General features: G+C 36.2%; 1 protein-coding gene across 3 annotated transcripts in view; it reads left to right on the top strand.

Moving 5' to 3' along the window:
* LOC131159997 (DNA-directed RNA polymerase III subunit 2) overlaps nucleotides 1-19360 on the top strand; it is a 130364-nt gene that overhangs the window by 39223 nt on the left and 71781 nt on the right. For all 3 annotated transcript variants that reach the window (XR_009137907.1, XM_058115266.1, XM_058115267.1), the window contains 4 exons: nucleotides 3722-3781; nucleotides 14822-14857; nucleotides 14967-15017; nucleotides 15104-15202. Coding sequence is in view for 2 of the 3 variants with exons in the window: in XM_058115266.1 (XP_057971249.1) it covers nucleotides 3722-3781; nucleotides 14822-14857; nucleotides 14967-15017; nucleotides 15104-15202 (246 nt within the window). In the remaining variant the exon portion in view is untranslated. The remainder of the gene's footprint in view (nucleotides 1-3721; nucleotides 3782-14821; nucleotides 14858-14966; nucleotides 15018-15103; nucleotides 15203-19360) is intronic.

The following is a 19360-nucleotide window of genomic DNA, read 5'->3' as shown; positions in this document are numbered from 1 at the left end:
TTACGTTGTATGTGCCTAAATTTCCCTTGAACCTATTATCGGTTAGTCAATTAATTTGTTCTATGACCTTATTTCCTTTTCATTGTGCTATTGAGGATCTCTAGATGAAGAAGAGGATTGGTGGAGGGCTTCAGAAAGATGACTTGTACTATTTCAATACTGTTAGTGGTTGACCCATTTCTTGTCATACCGTTTCCTCGATTTCTACTCATGTTTTTCTTGGCCAATGATATGCTTTTTTTGGTCATCCATCCCTTCAAAAACTACAAGAAGTTTTTCCATGTTCAAGTGTCTCTCTCTTTTCAAGTCTACTGTGTGTAAGTTGGGAACACATGTTAGGACATCCTTTTTGTCTAGAATCAAGTCTTGTAGTAAATCATTGTTTTTTCTTATTCATTCAGATATTTGTGGTCCTTGTAGAGTCAAGAATCTGATTGGTCATAAATATTTTGTGTCCTTTTTGGATGATTTTCTGCATATGATCTGGATCTTTTGTTAAAAGATTGGTATAAGTTTTTGAATATATTTGGTCAATTCTACTAAGAAATAAAAGCTTTGTGTGGCATTGGTGTCCAAAATTTTTGTTATGATAACGTACTCGACTTGGTTTAAAAAATGCGCTTCAATCTTTTTGCTTGGCCTAAGTGATTATTCATAAAACATCATGTACACATACCCCTTAGCAGAATAGAGTAGCCGAAAGAAAAACAGATATTTTCTTGACATAGCGTAGCCCGTCCTCCTTCACGTGCATGTTCCTAAAACCTTTTAGATTGATGCTCTTCTTAAAACATTTTTTTTCTGCCCTCAAATGTTCTAGGGGGACAAATTCCCTTTTCCATCATGTATTCAGAAGCATCACATTCTCTGTTGATCCTCGCGTCCTTGGGTGCATATGTTTTTTTATTCATGTTCCATATATTGAATAGGACACTTTCTGTCCTTGATGTCATGATCTCTACATACGCAAGAAATATGTTAGCGCAAATGCAACTTTTTTTAGAGGGGAACACCTTATTTCTCTAATGCAGGTTCTCCTTGGATGAATCTATTTTTTGATTCCCCTTCATGTGCTGATCCTTTGGTTCCTTCCATTATCCCTCTCAAAAAATCTTATCTTGTACTCCTCGTCCAAATCCATCAGATACGTACTTAGAGAAAGAGGGTTTAGGAACAATGAAAGCAAGCACATACTTCACTATCTTGTTGCTTTTGCCCACCATTGTTTTGACTTTGGTTTTGGAGATCTATCTTAGTGTGACTTGGATTTGCCATTGTTCTTTAGAAAGGTACTCGAACATGTACCCAGTGGTCCTTAGTTACTTATCTTATTGCTGATTATGTTTTAGTTCTTCAACTTCCTCATCCTATATGTTCTTTTGCCTTGTCTATTTCGTATGTTTTGCCCCTTGCTTGCTTGCCTTATCTATTTCCTCTGTTTTTTCCCCTTGGCCGCATGTTGAAGTGTTTGCTAACCCTGGGTGGAAGCATGCAATGGATGTAAAAACAAATGTATTGACTGCTTGAGGGACATGTGACTTATTGGATCTTCCTCTTGGTAAGGAGTTGGTTAGGTGGTGTTGTGTCTAAAGCATTATATATCTTCCTGACGGTTGTATTGAATGGTTTAAGGCTCAATTGGTTGCAAAGGGGTACACCCAAACATATGGTATTGATTATTTTGAGACCTTCTTTATCTTTGCTTTACTAGATTCTTTTTGTGTATTGATCTTGTAGGTAGTTAATTTTGATTGACCCTTATAAAAGTTGGATGTGAATAATTCCTTTTTGTAAGGAGGTGCAGGAAGAGGTATAAGTGGAGCAACCTCTTTGATATGTTGCTCAGAGGGAGGATGGTAAAGTAGGTTGCATAAAGCCATTTATGGTCTCAAGCAATCTTCTTAAGCCATGTTTGAAAAGTTTAGAGTGGTGGTCTTTATATTTGGCTTTATCTAGTTCTATTTTGATCATGCAGTCTTTGTTCGCAAAAAAAGAGACAGGTGAGGTACTTCTAGTGGTTTATGTTGATGATATCATCTTCTGTTATAGTGAATAGAGCGGGATTGCAGATGTTAAGTAGTGGCTTCAAGCTAAATTTCAAATTAACCTAGGTACTCTATGCTACTTTCTTGGTATTGAGATTGTATGACCTAGGAATGGGTTGAGTCTATTTCAGCGAAAATATACCTTAGGCTTGCTAAGTGAGACTCTTTTGTTGGGAATTAAACTAGTTGATATTCCCACAGATCCTAACGTGAAGCTATCTAGGGATGTTGGACTGGACTTTGTAAGAGACAAATGTCAATACAGGCAGTTGTTTGGCAAGTTGACCCAGTTGAGTGCCACTAAACCAGACATATCATTTGCAGTGAGGGTGGTGAGTTAGTTAATGGAAAATCCCAAACAACCAAATTATGATGCTGTTTGTAGGATTTTGCGGTATCTCAAAGGCTTTCCCAGGAAAGGTTTGATCTATAAATTTAATAAAAATTGTGAGGTCATGGTATACTGTGATACATTTGGATGGCTTTGTTGATGACTGAAGGTGTACTACTATACATTTGTGGGAGGTAATCTTATTGCATAGCGTAGTAAGAAACAGACTATTGCTACAAGATCTAGTGCTGAAGCATCATATTGTGCTATTGCTCATACTATGACTGAACTTATGTGGTTGAAGTTTCTTATGTCAAAAATGGAGTTTTTGGTAATGGAGTCAATGGCTCTGTTTTGTGATAATCAAGCTGCCATTTATATCTCTAACAACCCCATATTTTTTGAGAGGACAACGCACACTGTAGTTGATTGTCAGTTTGTGAGGATGCTGTGTGGAAGAAGGTTGTGAGGACTACTTCTGTGAGAATCTTTGGATGAGTTGGGCATTGTTTTCAGAGTGTTTATTTAAGCCTGCCTTGTCTAATGGTTTTAACAAGCTGGGTTCGGTGGTATTTATTCACCTCGAGCTTGAGGGGGAGTGTTAGAAGATAATATGTTATTTCAGCAATTAGGTTTTGTCTGTGGGGGTATTTTTGTCTTTAATACTTTATTATCAAGGACCTGGAGCTGTACGTAAGGCTTCTGCATACTTTAATACTTTAAGCTTTGTTTGCCTCCCTGGAGCTTATGCGAAGGGAACTATAAAAAGGATATGTCAAGAAGGAGCTGATTCAGGGTGTTTTGAAAATTGTTTGGCTCTTGCATTGAATCTTTTTGTTTTTGGAAAATGAAGCTATAAACTTGCTGGAATGTCTTAAGTGGCAAAAATGGACAATTTTGTAAATCTTCATGAATATTTGAATTGGAAACTTTGTATATTTGTAAACTTTAAGGAGAAACATGAGATAAAAAAATTTATAAAAATTTTAGTTGGAAAAGCTTGTGTTTTTCAAAAGTTTATTTTCAACTTCTTAAAGATTCTTGAAGTAGCTAAAAATGAGCTTTCCAAAGCTGGAAATTGAACTCTTTTAGCTGGACTTTTTCTTAAAAAAGGAAAAAAAAGCAAAGCTACTGCAGAAAAAAATGCCAGACTCTGGTTTGTACCTTTGGTGCCCTTTATTCTGTTTTCTCTTTTCTGGTCAAAAGAAAAGAAAAAAGAAGTAAGGCCCTGTTGTTTGTTCTGATTTTTTTTTTTCTTTCCATATGCTTGGTATTTTTTCTCCATTATTTTATCAGTCCATTATGGATCTTTTCATGCCCACACAGTTTGCTGTTCCTATCCCAGGAATGTGCAGATAAGGGAATATATACACAACACCAAGCCTTGGAGTTCCTTGAGACAAAGGTATGCTACTTGTACCATTCTTTATTTGCTGCTCATAACACACTATTTAGTTCCTGATGTAGATCACAGAAGTTCTGTGTCAACTCTTATGTTTGATCACCTTTGGGTTTAATGAATCTGCAGAATGCATTGAGCATGTGGTGACTAAAGAAAAATGGTTTTTATTTGTTTAATTTTTTGATGTAAAATGCCGTACTATTTTTTGAAAGAGGAGGAAGGGAGAAGTTCTGTAGCATGGTATGATATTTGCTATTTTGTGGACCTTATGGGTGAATGGAATGTGGAATCTTCATTGGTCACATAACCTCTCTGGTTTTGTTGTGGGATAGAGCAGTCATTTTGAGCTCTCTATGGGTCCATTCTTCTGGTTTCTTCAGGGGTTTGCTGCTGCCCAATCTTGTTAAGGATTGGCAGGCAGCTCTTATATAATTATTTTTTTTTTATTGTATTTCATTTTCTTCTTGGGAGGACATTTTGTACTCCCTCATTGTACTCTTTGTCGATTGTTAATATAATTTTTTTCTCTTATAAAAAAGCAATAATAATTTATTTCGAATGAAACACGTTTTTTTTATTTTTTATTTTTTTAATTTGTAAAAGGCCATGGTATGGATTTAGTCTTGCCAAACAAGTTTCCTTGAGTGATGATATAGATATAGCCCTGGTATTGATGTCATTGATGCATTCTTTCAAAGTTTTGAATTATTTTTAAGTATTTAGTGACTTGTTGAAAATATATTTTGTAAAAATTCAGTTATATTACCAATGTGGCAAGACAATAAAATTAACATAAGATCTCACTTTGAAGAATAACTTATCCTAAGTGACGTATGAAATATGAATGGGAAAACTCCATTGATTCCGGAAAGTGATTTTCATCTTTGATCAGGTTATTCAAAATGATGTGGAATTTCATTTCTACAGGAAATCTTTATGAATCTTTTGGGTTGTCATGTTGTGGAAATTTTTCATCTCAATTAAGTTAAAATGGATCTTCATAATTATTTTAAAGCCGAAAGAAAAGTTTTTAATGTGGGTTCTTTCAAAGATGAGTCTGTAGACTCTGTACGGTTATTGGAGTTTGCAGGGAGGCACACTTCCTTTCTGATTTAGGATGCAAAGGATGTTGAATATTTGATTAATAGAACGGATGAGTTGGGTCATGGTCAATTAGATAAGGGTTTGGGGGCGAACTTTATTAAGGTTTAAGGAGGCTTTTTTCAGTGTTAAATTGTATCCAACAATGGAGATTGTTTCTTGTGCCTGGAAAATGTGAAGGAAACAGGTATGTTGTATTCTGTTAGAATACCAGAAGGAAGAGAGAAGTGTAAGGTTGGTGGAATTTTCGGAAGGTATTAAGAGATATATCGATTGGTAGGTATGAGCAGGAGAGAGTAATCTTGGCAGGGGTTCTTTGCTATCAAAGTTCTTTTGTCGAGACTGGGTTCGATGATTATTGGAAATTGTGAGAAGTCAAGTACGGTTTTTCAGCTTCTTTCTTTCACTGACACTGTATGTCAACCTCTGGCGAAGAAGGTCAGTAGCTCTAGCAATGAAAAAATGAGATTTGATGGTTGTGATGGAGGGGCAAAATTTGAGGGGAGAAATCAAGGAAATAGATTGGATTTTTGAAGGGTAGGATTAGAGGATATGGAGGGAATTTAAGTTATAGGAAAGCCTTAGCAAAGATGATAAGGGCCATTCACTGGATCAATTGATGGCGGAGAATGGGATAGTTGATGAATATGCAAATTTAAGCTTTCTCTGGAAACTATTGAGGGGGTCCAATGGATGCATATTGTCACTGGGATATTATGGTTTGTTCAGGCAAGAGGAGGTGGGTGATGATGGACCTAGAAGTTCCTTTGAAGAAGCTCAGATTGGTGTTTGCCATTTAATGAATGCAGAGAACGAATTAGAAAGTGTGATTTGAGGAGGGATCTTTGGCCTTTATTCCTCATTTGGAACAATGCCCTTACTGTCTCTAGTATATCTGGTCCTGAAATTGATGTGGATAAGGCTGAAACTGAATTTAAGAAGGAAAACAGAAGGGACTTAAATCCTCAAAAGGTATCTTATCCGTTCCCACTTTGCTGGAAGTTACTGATAATAATTTATGCCAAAAGGAGGAATCTAATAAGTAGGAGTTGTCAGTAACTCTTTAGAGAGTGAGAGGGACAACCATGACGTGCTAGACCTCCTTGAGGGGATGGGTGTTAAAATTTATAGTCCTTTAGGGAAGGAATCCAAGATGGTTTTCACTCCTAGGACGTATGAAAAAGGAAGAAAAGAAGGGTGCAAAAAGAGTTGATTAAGTTAGCTAGATCTATTAGTTATTGGGAGCATGGGGGGGGGGGGGATATGAGTTCAATTAGGTGATCAAATTGTTAAAATATGAAGATTGTTAGTTGGAATGTGAGGAAGAGAGGGCTTCTTAAGGAATTTTTGAGTAGAAGTGCCTTTATATTGTTTTTATTCAGGAAACTAAACTTGAACGTGTGGAAGGGTTGTGGTTAGGGGTCTTTAAGATGGGAGGTGTAAGGAGTGGGAGTATCTTCCTTTGCAAGGGGTAGTTGGGTGGGTGGGTGGGATTTTAATTATTTGGGATGCTTGCTCCATTTATAAGTTTGATAGTCTAGTGGGTAACTTTTCTTTGTTAGTGGTGTTAGATATCAGTGGTAGGGTTATGTGTGTGTGGTCCAACATCTAAGATTTGTCTGTCATAGATAAATGCGGATTGTGCCATGGTGATAGCATCCCCCAAGGCTAGTCCAAGTCTATTTGGAAGGACTTTAGATAGGATTTTATACAAGCTTGTAACTAGACTATTTGGTTTGAAGCCCCTTCCTAGCTCTCTCCTTTTTGGGGGCGAAGGGTGATAAAAATAGAATTTGCACTAGTATTCACCACTCCCTTACAATGGAATTCTTAAAAAATTAACTTTAGCATATCAACGACTATCTTGAAAGAATACCATGGTGAATTCATTTGGGCTAGGAGCCTTGTCTCTGCACATGTCAAAGACTGTTTTTCTAATTTATTTTGCCTCAAAGTGCCGTTCTAGCTACCAAGTAGAATTCTCCTAGATGGAACTCCAGTCAAGGTCTTCCACCGTCAATCTGTTTTGGGTTTAGTTACCAGAAAATGCTAACACCCTAGCGAACCACGTATTGGTACGAACATTCCAAAATGTGGAATATTTTCATCTTAGAAAGCTATATCTAATGATCCAAAGTTTTAATTCAATATTTTTCGCATAATATAACTTTTTGTTGGTTAAAAGTGGGGAATCATGGCATTTTAATTCTATTTCTCAACAAAAAATCTCTTCCATATTTAGAAACACCTTAGCGTCCTCTCCGAAGTATAGAAGAGCCATTATACTTTTTTCATCGATATATCTATTTATGTGTGTTGGCCTTACAGGACTTAACATCTTGTTTTTGATGCTAACAAACAAGTAGAACTTAACATGCTTTGTTTAAGTGATGTATTTTCAGGACTCAATGATGAATGCAATGTTAAAGAATTTATGAAAACTTGTACTTCAAAGAAGGACGATTATATCAAGCTTGAGGCATATATTAAAACTTGAAGATCATGAGAGCATTGATATTAAAGAAAAGGCTTCAAGAATGAAAGCCCAAGTGATCAACATGGAAAGCTCAAAGATCAATGAAGTTCAAAATCTAAAGCAATATTGAAAATCAAGAGGGATAAATCTTGAAAGCTCACATCAAATTTAGGATCATTGAAGCTCAGCAATAAAGAGAACTCAAAGCAAAGAAGAGTCAAATGAGTCTTTAGGACAAGCTTTGTAAATACTTCAAATAATTTCAATATGGATGCATGAAGCTCTTAGGTTAATTTTTTGGACCTAGATACCTTTTAACATACTTGGAAAATATTTTATAAGGTCAAAAATTATTTCATAAAGGTTAGAATCATTTTTGGAATGAAGAGCACCAAAAAGAGGATTTCCCAATTGCTGTCATCTTTTATACATCCGCATAAAGGTGCATTTTTCTCTATCAAAAAATCTTTAATTTAAAAAGTGTTCAACATGAAAGTTGTAGGATTTTCTCTTAGCTTTCATTTGACACCAAGTACGTCAAATTTGGAGTTACACAGAAAAAGTTATGACCAAAAGACTGAAGAGTGCTCGAAGTTGACAGCCGCCTGTCCATGTTTGTATAGAAGCTTGTCTTTGCACTTTGAGACGCCTGTCCGTGTTCAGACAGGCGACTGCCACCCTGCTGCCCCTTTAAATTAACTAGACAGGCGACTGTCAAAGACCTTACAGTCAATTATCACGCAGCAGATTTTTAATTTCTATAACGGACAAATTTTTTAAATGAGATTGCTTGGGGCTCAAACTTTGTGAAAACTTGGGGAATACTCCAAGTCACTTGGGGATCAAGTTACATATCTTTTAAAGTCTATAAATAAGCCTCAAAGATCATTGAATTAATAAAACTAAGAATTAAATTCAGCATCTCTCTCAATTGCTCTCAAATTCTCAAGGCTCTTTCTTGCTCTCAACTTGCACGAAAGCTTACGGAGTTCTTGCTGATTCTACTCACCAATCTTGTGCTACAAATTCTAAATCTTTCAATCATTGAAAGAATTAATCGGTGATATACTCCCTTGAGCTTCAAGTTAAATTCCATATTGTTATTTACTTTGAAGTATATTATAGTGCTGAATTGTTGTACTAATCAGCTCTTTTAGGAGTAAACTCTTTGTACATCTATTTAATTTGTATCTTGTAGATTGACGATTCCAAGGATTGTTTGGATCGTTGGCTAAGCAAGGGGATATTGCTTAGAGAGGCGGACTCTAGCCTAAGTAAAGGAGTGACCGAACGAGGGTACATCGTTTGGAGAGGCGGGCTCTAGCCTACTGAAGGAGTATGTAAACGGTATTGTTCCGCCCGGCAAAGGAACTAAATTTAGTAATCCTTTGGTGGTTTGCCAAAGGCGAGGACGTAGGCTGGGTATAAGCCGAACCTCGTAAAAATCTCGGTCTCACTCTCTTTTTCCCTTACTCTTTATTTTCAGCACATATAAATTGCATGGATTGTTTAAATTGGTAATCATTTATACTACGTATATTTGGAAATCGAGTAAACTTAAAGTTTAATTTTGATTTGGGTTGCGGAAATCGAAAGGGAGTACGTTGGTTAATCATATCTTGCAGAAACCATACGGGAGTACATTACTTGGTTAACATCCCAAAGATAAATTAACTGAGAGTTTATTTGAATTCTGAATATTGGGAAGAGTGTGATTGTTGTGTTGATTGAGAAAGCTAATTCATTATCAAAGGGATTGTATTAACAAACAGAGCTGCAAACAAACAAAAGTTGAAATTTTGTATCTTATATATCTTGGTTTGAATAATGTGCTTGATTGGTTAATTAGTTTGGTTGATTGATTGATTACTTGCTTGGTTAAGTTGTTGATTGGATAAAAGAAACTAAGTTCTTGTGTGATTGACAAATTAAACAAACAAATCAAGAATTGGTTAAACGAAATAAAAAAGGTTAAGAAGTCTTAAAAGGAATTAAAAGAAAATTTTAAAATCCATTTCACCCCCCCTCTTGGGACTACACCTTGCTTTTCAATGTGTAACCCTGATGTTCCACATTTGAGAGTTTGTGCCATATCGTAATCTTGTTTCCGTTCTATGAACGAGATCATTCCAAGTTCTAGGTAATATTGTGTTTGTGATCTCCTTAAAAAACAAATGTTTATTGAAGTTAGAAATCTCAACTCCGAGATGAGATTGGCCACCACTTGGCATGAGTCTAATATCAGCTCCTTGATGTAACTTTTCCCCCTTCACTCATTCACTACCTTATGGGAATAACCTACAATTCTCCTCCTTTACACATTTCATGCTAGACTTTTGACATCAATGCATGTCCTCTCTCAACAAGAGACTTCTAACTCATTAATGAGGTTGGTCCTCTTGCCCCCATTTTTTTCCTCAAGAAGACCACCTCTAGCCTATCTAGCCCCATGATTTTGGAGAGGATGCAATTTTTTTTTGCATATGTTATGTTCTTAAAAGTCTTTTTCTTCCAATCATTTAACTTAAGTTTTAGAAATTTGAACTTCTTCAACCCTCCCACCCTTGCACCTAACTCTCGTTTTACCCCCGTTTGACACTCTTTCGGAATTAGGGATATGTTAACCAAATATTTTTGAATCGGAAAAGGGGTGGGCCTCCACTTCGTAGGGTTGGATTCTTGAGGGAGAGGGCAATGACTAGAGGTGGGTCTAGGTAGGATTCGCTGAATGAGATGTGGAGATGCATCCCACTTGTTAGTGTACGGGAGCAAGCCTGACTATCCCTAGAAGCCCCCTCAGGTGAATCAACTGCTATCAATTGGAAGATCTCTAAGACCACTATCTTGGATAAAAATAGTCAAACTTTCTTATGCTTGTAGAGGTCCTTTGACTATCTAGGATCTTTCTAGAGCTGTGAGGCACATTGAAACCCCACTTCCCCCCTTTAAAAGAAAAAGAACAATAAGGACTACACAAATAAAAAACGTTGACTAACTCCTCCAGGAATTGGCTCCTCAGAGAGACAACATTCAGGACATACATGGAAGTGAACTATCACTCCCCTACGCCTCTAATGTCTAGGAGAAAGAGAATAGGAGCCCTCAAGGACTTTCTTAATGGACGACCACTTTAGTGTCCCAAACAATAACTCAACTCCCTGACGACTTGACAAAGGACGATGCGTCCAATCTTCATTTCTATTGCCCCAGAAAATCAACTTCCTGCAGCTTAGCTTCCTAGAGAATCAAAATATCAAGGGTGGTTTTTGATAAAATCTACAGAGCCACCCTCATCTTGCCTTGACTACCTAGACTTCTCATTTTTCAAGAAAGGGGCTTTTTTTTTACACCATGGACCTACCTCCCTTGTCATATTTAATCAACGAAACCAGTCTCCCCAACTCCCTCCTAATTTTTTAGGTCTCCATGTGGGGAGGAAATGGATATCTCACACCTCCAATTTTCTAATGACACCTTGCTCTTTTTTAGGACAATATAGCAAAGTTTTTGGATGTCATTTTGTTGCTAAAAAATTTTGGCAGATTTTGGGCTTAAAAATCAACTTCTCCAAGGGTGGGATTGTCGATGTCAACATGGGAGAGAGGGTCTTTTAAAATTTAAATTGGTAGTGGGTTGCATTCCTTTGAATGGCCCCTACCATATCTCTGCTTCCCTTTTGGAGGTAACCCAAAATCTTAAGTCTTTTGGTACCTTGTGATATAAAAGGTGGCTAGGAGATTGGAGGGTTGGAAAAGGGCATAGTTTTCACTTAAGGGCCATTCCACTCTCATTAGTGGTACACTCTCTAACATCCCAATTTATTATCTCTTCTTGGTTTAGAAATCCCTCGAAAGCAGCCAGATTTTTGGAGAGCCTGATGTGTGATTTCCTTCGGTCGAGTCCTGGGGAGGGTAGGAGAGACGTTTAGTTAGTTGGGAGGTGATTTGTAGACCTAAGTCGGAAGGGGGTGTGGGCATCGGGAATGTGATATTCTTATAGGCAAGTGGCTTTGGAGGTCACTTCTGGAAGTTGATTCTCTATGGAATAAGGTGATAGAGAGAAAGTATGGGATCCAACAGAACGGTTGGTAGATGAGAAGCGGGTATCATCTCTCATGCTGTCCTTAGAAATTTGCATCTCAGGCAGCTAGTCAGTTTTTTCCTCTCATCTGGTTCAAAGTGGGTTACAGTAAAGAAGTTAGGTTTTGGGAGGATGTGTGGTGGGGAGGTCTGAAGTCCTCATTGGACCGTGGTAATATAAAGGATTAACATGCATGATTGGCTTCAGAGAAGAAGACCCTATAAATCTATTAGTTTTGACATGTATCATGTGTTGTGACTGCAATAAAACAAAAGCTCATCTCTTCATGCACTTGAGGTGGCATCGCAGCTTTGGAAAGAATGTTAGGATTATAAAGGTCGTTTATCACTTTATCCTGCTCATAGCTATTTTGGGATAGAGTGATATTCCCTGCTTCCTGTTGGGTGTACTCACGTGGCCTCCTTTTTTTGGGGATTATTTCTGTCTGACCTCATAAGAGATTGGAAGGAGGCACTTTTGTTGTTAATACTCATAATGTTGTTATTTCTTTGGTGTATTTCTTCCTTTTTTCTGTCTAGATCTTTGGAGAGGGCTTGTTGTCCTCCAAGTCATGTACTCTGCTTTTTAATATTAATAAAACTGTTTTATTTTATCAAAAAAATATTTGGCTTTCCTTTGGGCTGTTGTCACTGGCTTTTCTTAAGGTTTTGTCTTTTGAGGATGCTCAGCAGGATTTGTTTTCTGTTTTGTATTTTATTTATTTTTTATTTTTTAAAATTTTGCTCTTTTATCATTTAATGGAATATTTCTTATTCTCCAGTCATGGACTGAGGAAGTGGGTGCCGGAGTCTTTAGGAGAATTTTGTTGCTAATCTTTCTTTGGGTTCTTGTTATAAGAGAATATGTCCTTTTCTTTCTTTCATGTGATTTGGAAGGCCAAAATTCCCCCTAAACTTAAGGCTTTTATTTGTAAGGCTTTTATTTGGTTGGTTGCTCTTATAGAGTTAACACTAACTGTCTGTTGCAGAGTAGGAGGCCTAACAAGGCATTATCTCCAGACGTGTGTGTTCTTTGCTTTGATAGTTCTGAATCTGCTTCTCATTTGTCTGGAGTCTGTGGAGGATATGCGGGTTATTTGTTTTTTGGGGTTTGGAAGGAGCAAAGACAAGGCTGCTCCATGGAGATCTGGTTTGTTTTCTGTGTTGTGGATATTTGGACTGGAAGAAACAATCACATTTGTACGGGGAAGAAGACTTCTTTTTGTTTTAGTTTGGGATGAGATTCAGCTTTTGGCTTCTATATGAGCTGTTGCTGCTGGTTGTTTCAACGGATTATGTCTTGATAGATTTTCTGTTTTTTCTCTTTTTCTTTTGGAGGATTCCTTATTTTCCTGTATTGTATATTCTTTCTCATTTAATATACTTCTTTAGTGATAAAAAAAACACAGTTCTTTTTTGATCTCCTGCCAAAAATTTCAGTTAAATTTAACAATTTGCTCCAACCTGTGAATTAGCCTTATGTTTTTACTGTTTTAAGGGGAGCTTAGGCGCAATGGTAAGGTTGTCACCGTGTGACCTGGAGATCACGGGTTGGAGGTGTGGAAACAGCCTCTTGAAACAATGCAAGGTAAGGCTGCGTACTATAGACCCATTTTGGTCTGCCCCTTCCCTGGACCCTGCATACGCAGGAGCTTTGTGCCCCGGGCGCCCTTTTTATATTTTTGGGTTATATTTCAGGCATTGACAAAAAACGATCAAATGTATAATCGCAGGGCCAATGCGGCAATACCCATCAGTGATAACCCGGCTGCTGATTCTTTTTGAGACCCGGTCTTTGAGAGTGTTGGCCAGAGGTTATGGGTTGAATGGAACTATTTTTAGTTTTGGGGGCTGTATCACTTTTATTTTACATTCTTGTATTATTTATTTCTTTTGAAAAATTCCTGTGAGAGTGGCTTGGAGACTAGAGAACTTGATGAGGGATTTCTTGTGGTCGGGAGTCGGTGAACAAGCTAGACACTATCTTGTAGGTTGGGTAACTGAGCATGTCCAGAAGGGAAGGTGAATTTAGTCTACGCAATTTGGTATTGATAAACATTTTCTTGGCGGGAAAGTGGTTATGGCACTTTCTTTTAGAATCTAACTCTCTTTGGCATAGGATTATCCATATTATATATGATTTTTTACAAAAGTGGGATGCTAAAGTTGCAGTTAATATTACTTATTTGACTCCTTGGAAATTGTGTCTCATATTTGTCTTTTTTTTTTTCCCTCTAATGTCCGACTGAGTGTTGGTAATGGGAGAGAATCACCTTTTGAGAGGATCTTTGGATTGGGGATGCTCCTTTGGCTCTTATGTATCCTTATTGTATTTGCGTATCTTCTTTCCATGATACCCATATTTCTGCATTCGTGCTCTCACAAGAGAGTGGGTATTCTTGGATTTTCATTTTGTGAGGAACCTTAACGAGAGAGACTAACAAGCTTGCCCCTATGGTTAATGGGCGGCATTTTTTATGGCTCTAGTTGGTAAGTAGCAAAAGAATTTGGGCTGTAGACTCTTCTGGGAAATTTTATTGCTAGTTTTTCTTCTCTCATTTGACTCATGACCCAATACTAGTTCTTTTGCTCTTCACTTTTCCATTTGGAAATAAAAAATTCCTCCAAAGATTAAGGCCTTTATGTGGACAGCAATCTTCGAAAAAATTAACACTATTGACTTGCTTCGGAAACAAAGAGCCAGTGTCTTATTGCTTGATGTGTGGCCCCTTTGCTTTAAGAGAGGAGAATTGTTTGCGCTTGTTCTTACATTATCACTTCACTTGGATACTTTGGAGTAAGTTTGATATTCTTGGAGAGAATTTGGTCTGTTCTTTATTTTTCGATGTTTTTTGTGTTTTGATTTTTAGGGGTTCTGGTTGTTGGTAGAAAGGGGATAGAGAGAAATGCCAGAGTTTTAAAAACCAGGCTTCTTCTCTTAAGTTGCTTTGCAGTGGAGTGGTGTCTCTTGCGTTGTTGTGGGTTTTGCAGAGTGGTTTCTTTCGGCATTTACCTATGGCAGATCCACAGCGGGATTGGATTGCTTTGCTCCAATAAGCTCTTTTTTATTTTCTTTTCTGTTCCTTTTCTTATGTTCTGGGAGGAAATCTTGTTCTTTTTTTTATTTACTTCCTTTTTTTGTACCATTGTTCCCCATTTCTAATAAACTTTATTGTTCATGAAACAAAAGAGCCAATACAACTAAAATAAGAAGCTACAGTCAGTTTTTCATGCATTTATTCATGTGGTTGATAACTTGTTATACGTGTTTTGATGATTATTACATTTTCCTAGCAACTGTACAACAATGTCTTTTAGCTTATTTCACATGCGTATCAATGTAGGATGCATGAATTTATGGCTGTCTGATATTTTCCATTGTTGCAGATGAAGAAACCACTTTTTAGTGCTCCATCTCAAAAGGTCCTTCCTTGTGTAGTCTATATATTAATTTGACTTCTTGAAGTTAATATCTTGTAGATAGTTTCTTTGTGCTATCATATGTACTGACAGTTCTTGATAATTTTACTAGGATGGCAGAGCCATGTTTATCCTTCGTGATGTTTTTATTGCTCATGTCCCGGTAGGTTTTATTTGAAATTTATTATTGCTTTTTTTAACTGTCATTATTTCAGCAACTTTACAACTTTTGTATTTATTGCTTGAAAGGTGCTTCGAAATAATTTTCGCCCTAAATGTATTTACGTTGCTGTAATGTTGAGACGAATGTTGGAGGCAACTTTAAATAAGGATGCACTGGATGACAAGGTGAACTCAAGGACTGACAAATTAACTTTAATTTTTGATAATCATCGTTTGTTTCTCCTCTGATTTTGGCTCCCGGTTGGTCTAGCTCGTAGAACTGGTCAGTGCTTTTATGGGATTGATTTGGATGAGAACAAAACTTTTGTATTATGTTATATGATTAGATTATTGTTGCTTGATGTGTAAGAAATGAGTTCCTCTTTGTGATTCTTATTCAGTCATGAGCAGCAGAATGAGATGTCTCATTCTAGAATTATGAGCATGAGATCTGGTTTTCATTTAGTTGTGACTAGCACCAATGAGATGACTCTGTGCTGAACTGAGAGGCAGGCTAATAATCTCATGATTTGTGATTCGATTTATACAATTTATATCAATTCCATACCAAATGAATTCAAATCTTACTTATGGATTTAAAAACAGCTGAAACTGAATCTAATGATTCGCCTCGTGAATCTAACTAATCAATTTGAATCCATCAATTCACACAGTTATGGCGCACATAACTGACTAGTTTAAAACCCTCCAAATAGCGTTTCTTTTTACTATTGGTGTTTTTTAAGGTGATTACCTTACATTCCTTGTCTATGTCAATCTTCGCTAAAAAAAGGAGAAACTAGAGCTTTAGGTCTTATGTTGCCTTAACAAAACCATTCTACACTCTTGCCGTAGTGTAGTGTTACTACCAGTATTGGCCAAGTGATACTCATGTTTCATTGTGTTGTTAAGATTCAAAGTTGGTTTGTTTTAGTGGTTTGTTCAATTATTATAATTTTTACAGTTAATTATGTTTTTTATTTTTAATTCGAGAAAGAATATGCATGAAAATATTATTTTTTTGATTGTTGATAAACACTAATATTCAGTTTAGGGAAAATGTACACATGAAACATATATTGTAACGCCCTGACCTCCTAAGTGGGCCTGGAGTGCTACTAATCGATTCATTTACCTAATAATCCACATTCTAATATCATTTATGCAATAGAAAACATAACTAGAATCTTTCAACAAATACAACACCAGAGTTTTCTACATCCGTCTACATTCGAACATACATCATACATCCACCTATATTTACATAAATACATATCTCCAAAACATAACCCCCAAATATCAGTATGTTTCACAACCAGCCATCACTCAGAAGACTTAAACATAATACATAAAATATTTACTCTCCCAAAAACTTCAAAATTATACCCTTTTCCTCAAAAGTGCTATCACAGCTCGATCTTGTGGAGGTCCTGAAAAAGATTAGTTCATATTCGGGTGAGACACATCTCAGTAAGGGAAGAAACAATATATTAAAACAGTGTGTGACCAACATGAGTTTATAATCAACATAATATTTAACATTTGCAAATCTTTAACATAATTTCTGAAATCATTTTCTGATCCTATTCAAACACATGCAAGATATTTTACCTACGAGATTACCCAAGGATAGGGGTGATTACTCGCCCATACAAGTAGCACTCCTTTGCTCTGATACATTTGCCAACCCAAAGGTCATAGTTAAAGCATACCAGGGCACTCGCCTTACTCAGTAAACCTTCAAGTGTTAGATTGATCTCGTACTTGCACCGTTCAAACAATAGTTTATCGGCAAAGGCCCTAAGAATAGGGAAATCTATCTGTCCATACAAGTAGGTTCCCTCTGCCCTATTACGTTATGCAGTTACTGCCACATCTGAAGCTACTAGTGCACTCGCCTTAGTACCTTACTCAACAAGCCCTTAGGCAAAGAGTGCGCTCCGCCCAAACGTAACATGTTCTACATACATAAATACTTCTAATATCATAATACATTATTCTTTTCTGTCATTATTCAATCGTACACATCCGTTCATGTTCATAGCTTAAACATTGCTTTTCATTTCACTTTAAGTGACTCTTTTCCATTTTACATTGTTCACATTTCACATTTCATTTCCATTCCATTCATTTCCATTTCATTTTCATTTCATACTCATTTTTATTTTAATTCATAAATACTCGGCATCTTTTTAGCCGTGGTTGGGTAGCTTCGGCATCTTTTTAGCCGTGGTCGGCATCTTTTCAGCCGTGGTTGATTAGCTTCGGCATCCTTTCAGCCGTGGTCGGCATCTTTTCAGCCGTGATTGGTTAGTTTCGGCATCCTTTCAGCCGTGATCGACATCTTTTCAGCCGTGATTGATTAGTTTCGGCATCCTTTCAGCCGTGGTCGGCATCTTTTCAGCCGTGGTTGTTTCCATGATTGTATTAACACTCACATGCAGCATAGTTCATATATCATTTTCATACTCATTTCATTTTCTGTATATCTTGCATCTCGTATATATAACATAATTCCACATAAAATTCTATTTTACTCATGCCACACAATTTAGCAGTATAATTCATACACATATATTTCTTATAAGATAAGCCAACCTACATTTAACATTTATATTCTGAAAATATACCTTTCCTTTCTTACATAATTATCCTAAAAATATTTTTTCTACTTTCATCAGTTCATTTTCACATGTATGTATCTAATAAATAGTCCTAAACTCGAAAAAACATAATTTAAACAGTTGGCATTTTAAACCCATACTGAAACATATACACGTACATATAATACAATTTATTTTTCATTAAATTCATTAAAATTCTGGTTTAGTGTATATTTTTCCCTTTACCTGATTTCTTGCACTACGCCAACAAGAATCCCAAACAGATGCCTGCAGCGCTCACCCGGACCCTGATTCAAAAATCCTAGTTTCATTTAAATTATTCCTAAATAAAATACTATTTAAATATTTTGTAGGGCCATAATTTTTAAATTAACAGTTATACCCGCAAATTTAACTAATTTGCCAAATTTTCCAAATCCTACTCTCGCTTTGGAGTGGGGCTTAGAAAACCCCAATTGGAAGTTTACCTACGTCAAAATGACGACAATCGCGATTAGGACCACTTGGTGGTACCCGATCGTCGATTTAACAACATATTTAAAGAGAAATTGAAAAAATGGAAAAAAATTACCTTTCCCTAGGAGTAGTGCCTAAGCCGTTCCCACGACAAATTTGCTCCAGTAGAAATGTCGGCAACGGAACCAGGAATCCAAAGACACCTTCCGTTTCCTAATCCGTCGCAAATCCATCTAGAAATTGAGAGAGAGAGACGGAGACAGAGAGCCGCGGCGCACAGAAGAAATCTCAGGGGGGGAGGGGTGCGTGAGTCTCTGTCTTTAAAATCATTTCCATCTCCTGAAGCTTAGACGCTTCAGGAAGGTTACTTTTATTTATTTATTTATTATATATTATAATAATGTAATATATTATATTAATATATATTAATATGTTATTTTATATAATTTAACTAATGATTAACATTACTTACTTAATTACTTAATTTAATTAAATATCGTTTAGTAAATTTATTAATTCAATTAAATAATAATTAATTAATTAATTAATTTAATTTAATTTTATTATTATTATTTTTTCATAATTATTTTAATCATTTTTAATTTTTTGGGTCTTTACATATATATATATATATATATATATATATATAATTGTCAAAGTCTAAATGTATTTTACTCTTTTGCTTGTTGTCCGTATGTCATTTAGAATTGATTTTGGAAATTTGTGTCAAATCTTACGATTCAATTCAATTCTCGATTTTTGAAATTGGAGTTTATATTCAGGATTTGAATTTTGATTTGACAACTATGATTACACCCAATTCATCCTCACTCTTTGGTGTTACTCTGGGCCATCACTCAATCCAACTTGATATCTGAGCTATTTTTTTTTATTTATTTTATATTTTATTGGAATAAGTTGTTGGCTGTTCAAAGTAGTTAACACTTTATGGGGTTAATAACAGGCCATCCTTACTTCTGTACCCCTGTGTATGGGTTTTTAATCTCCGTAATAAAATTTTGTGACTTCATTAATTTAAAATTTTTTCTTAGTGTTCCTAGCTTGTGCTGTGGCTTTATTGTTGCTTTCCTTGATCTCTTTTGCCAGCAAAGAGCCTTAAAATTGGTTGAAATTGGGTAATGCAGCATGTTAATTGAACCAAAATCCACCATTGTTTCTGGCATATGTTGTTATCTGGCTAATCTTGTATAAATGTTCTGGTTGTAATGACACAGAAAGAAGCTATTTGAGTATTTCATCAATA

The sequence above is a fragment of the Malania oleifera genome, chromosome 7, assembly GCF_029873635.1.
Source record: "Malania oleifera isolate guangnan ecotype guangnan chromosome 7, ASM2987363v1, whole genome shotgun sequence".
In the NCBI taxonomy this organism is placed as follows: Eukaryota; Viridiplantae; Streptophyta; class Magnoliopsida; order Santalales; family Ximeniaceae; genus Malania; species Malania oleifera.
This window is presented reverse-complemented; position numbering and strand designations above follow the sequence as displayed.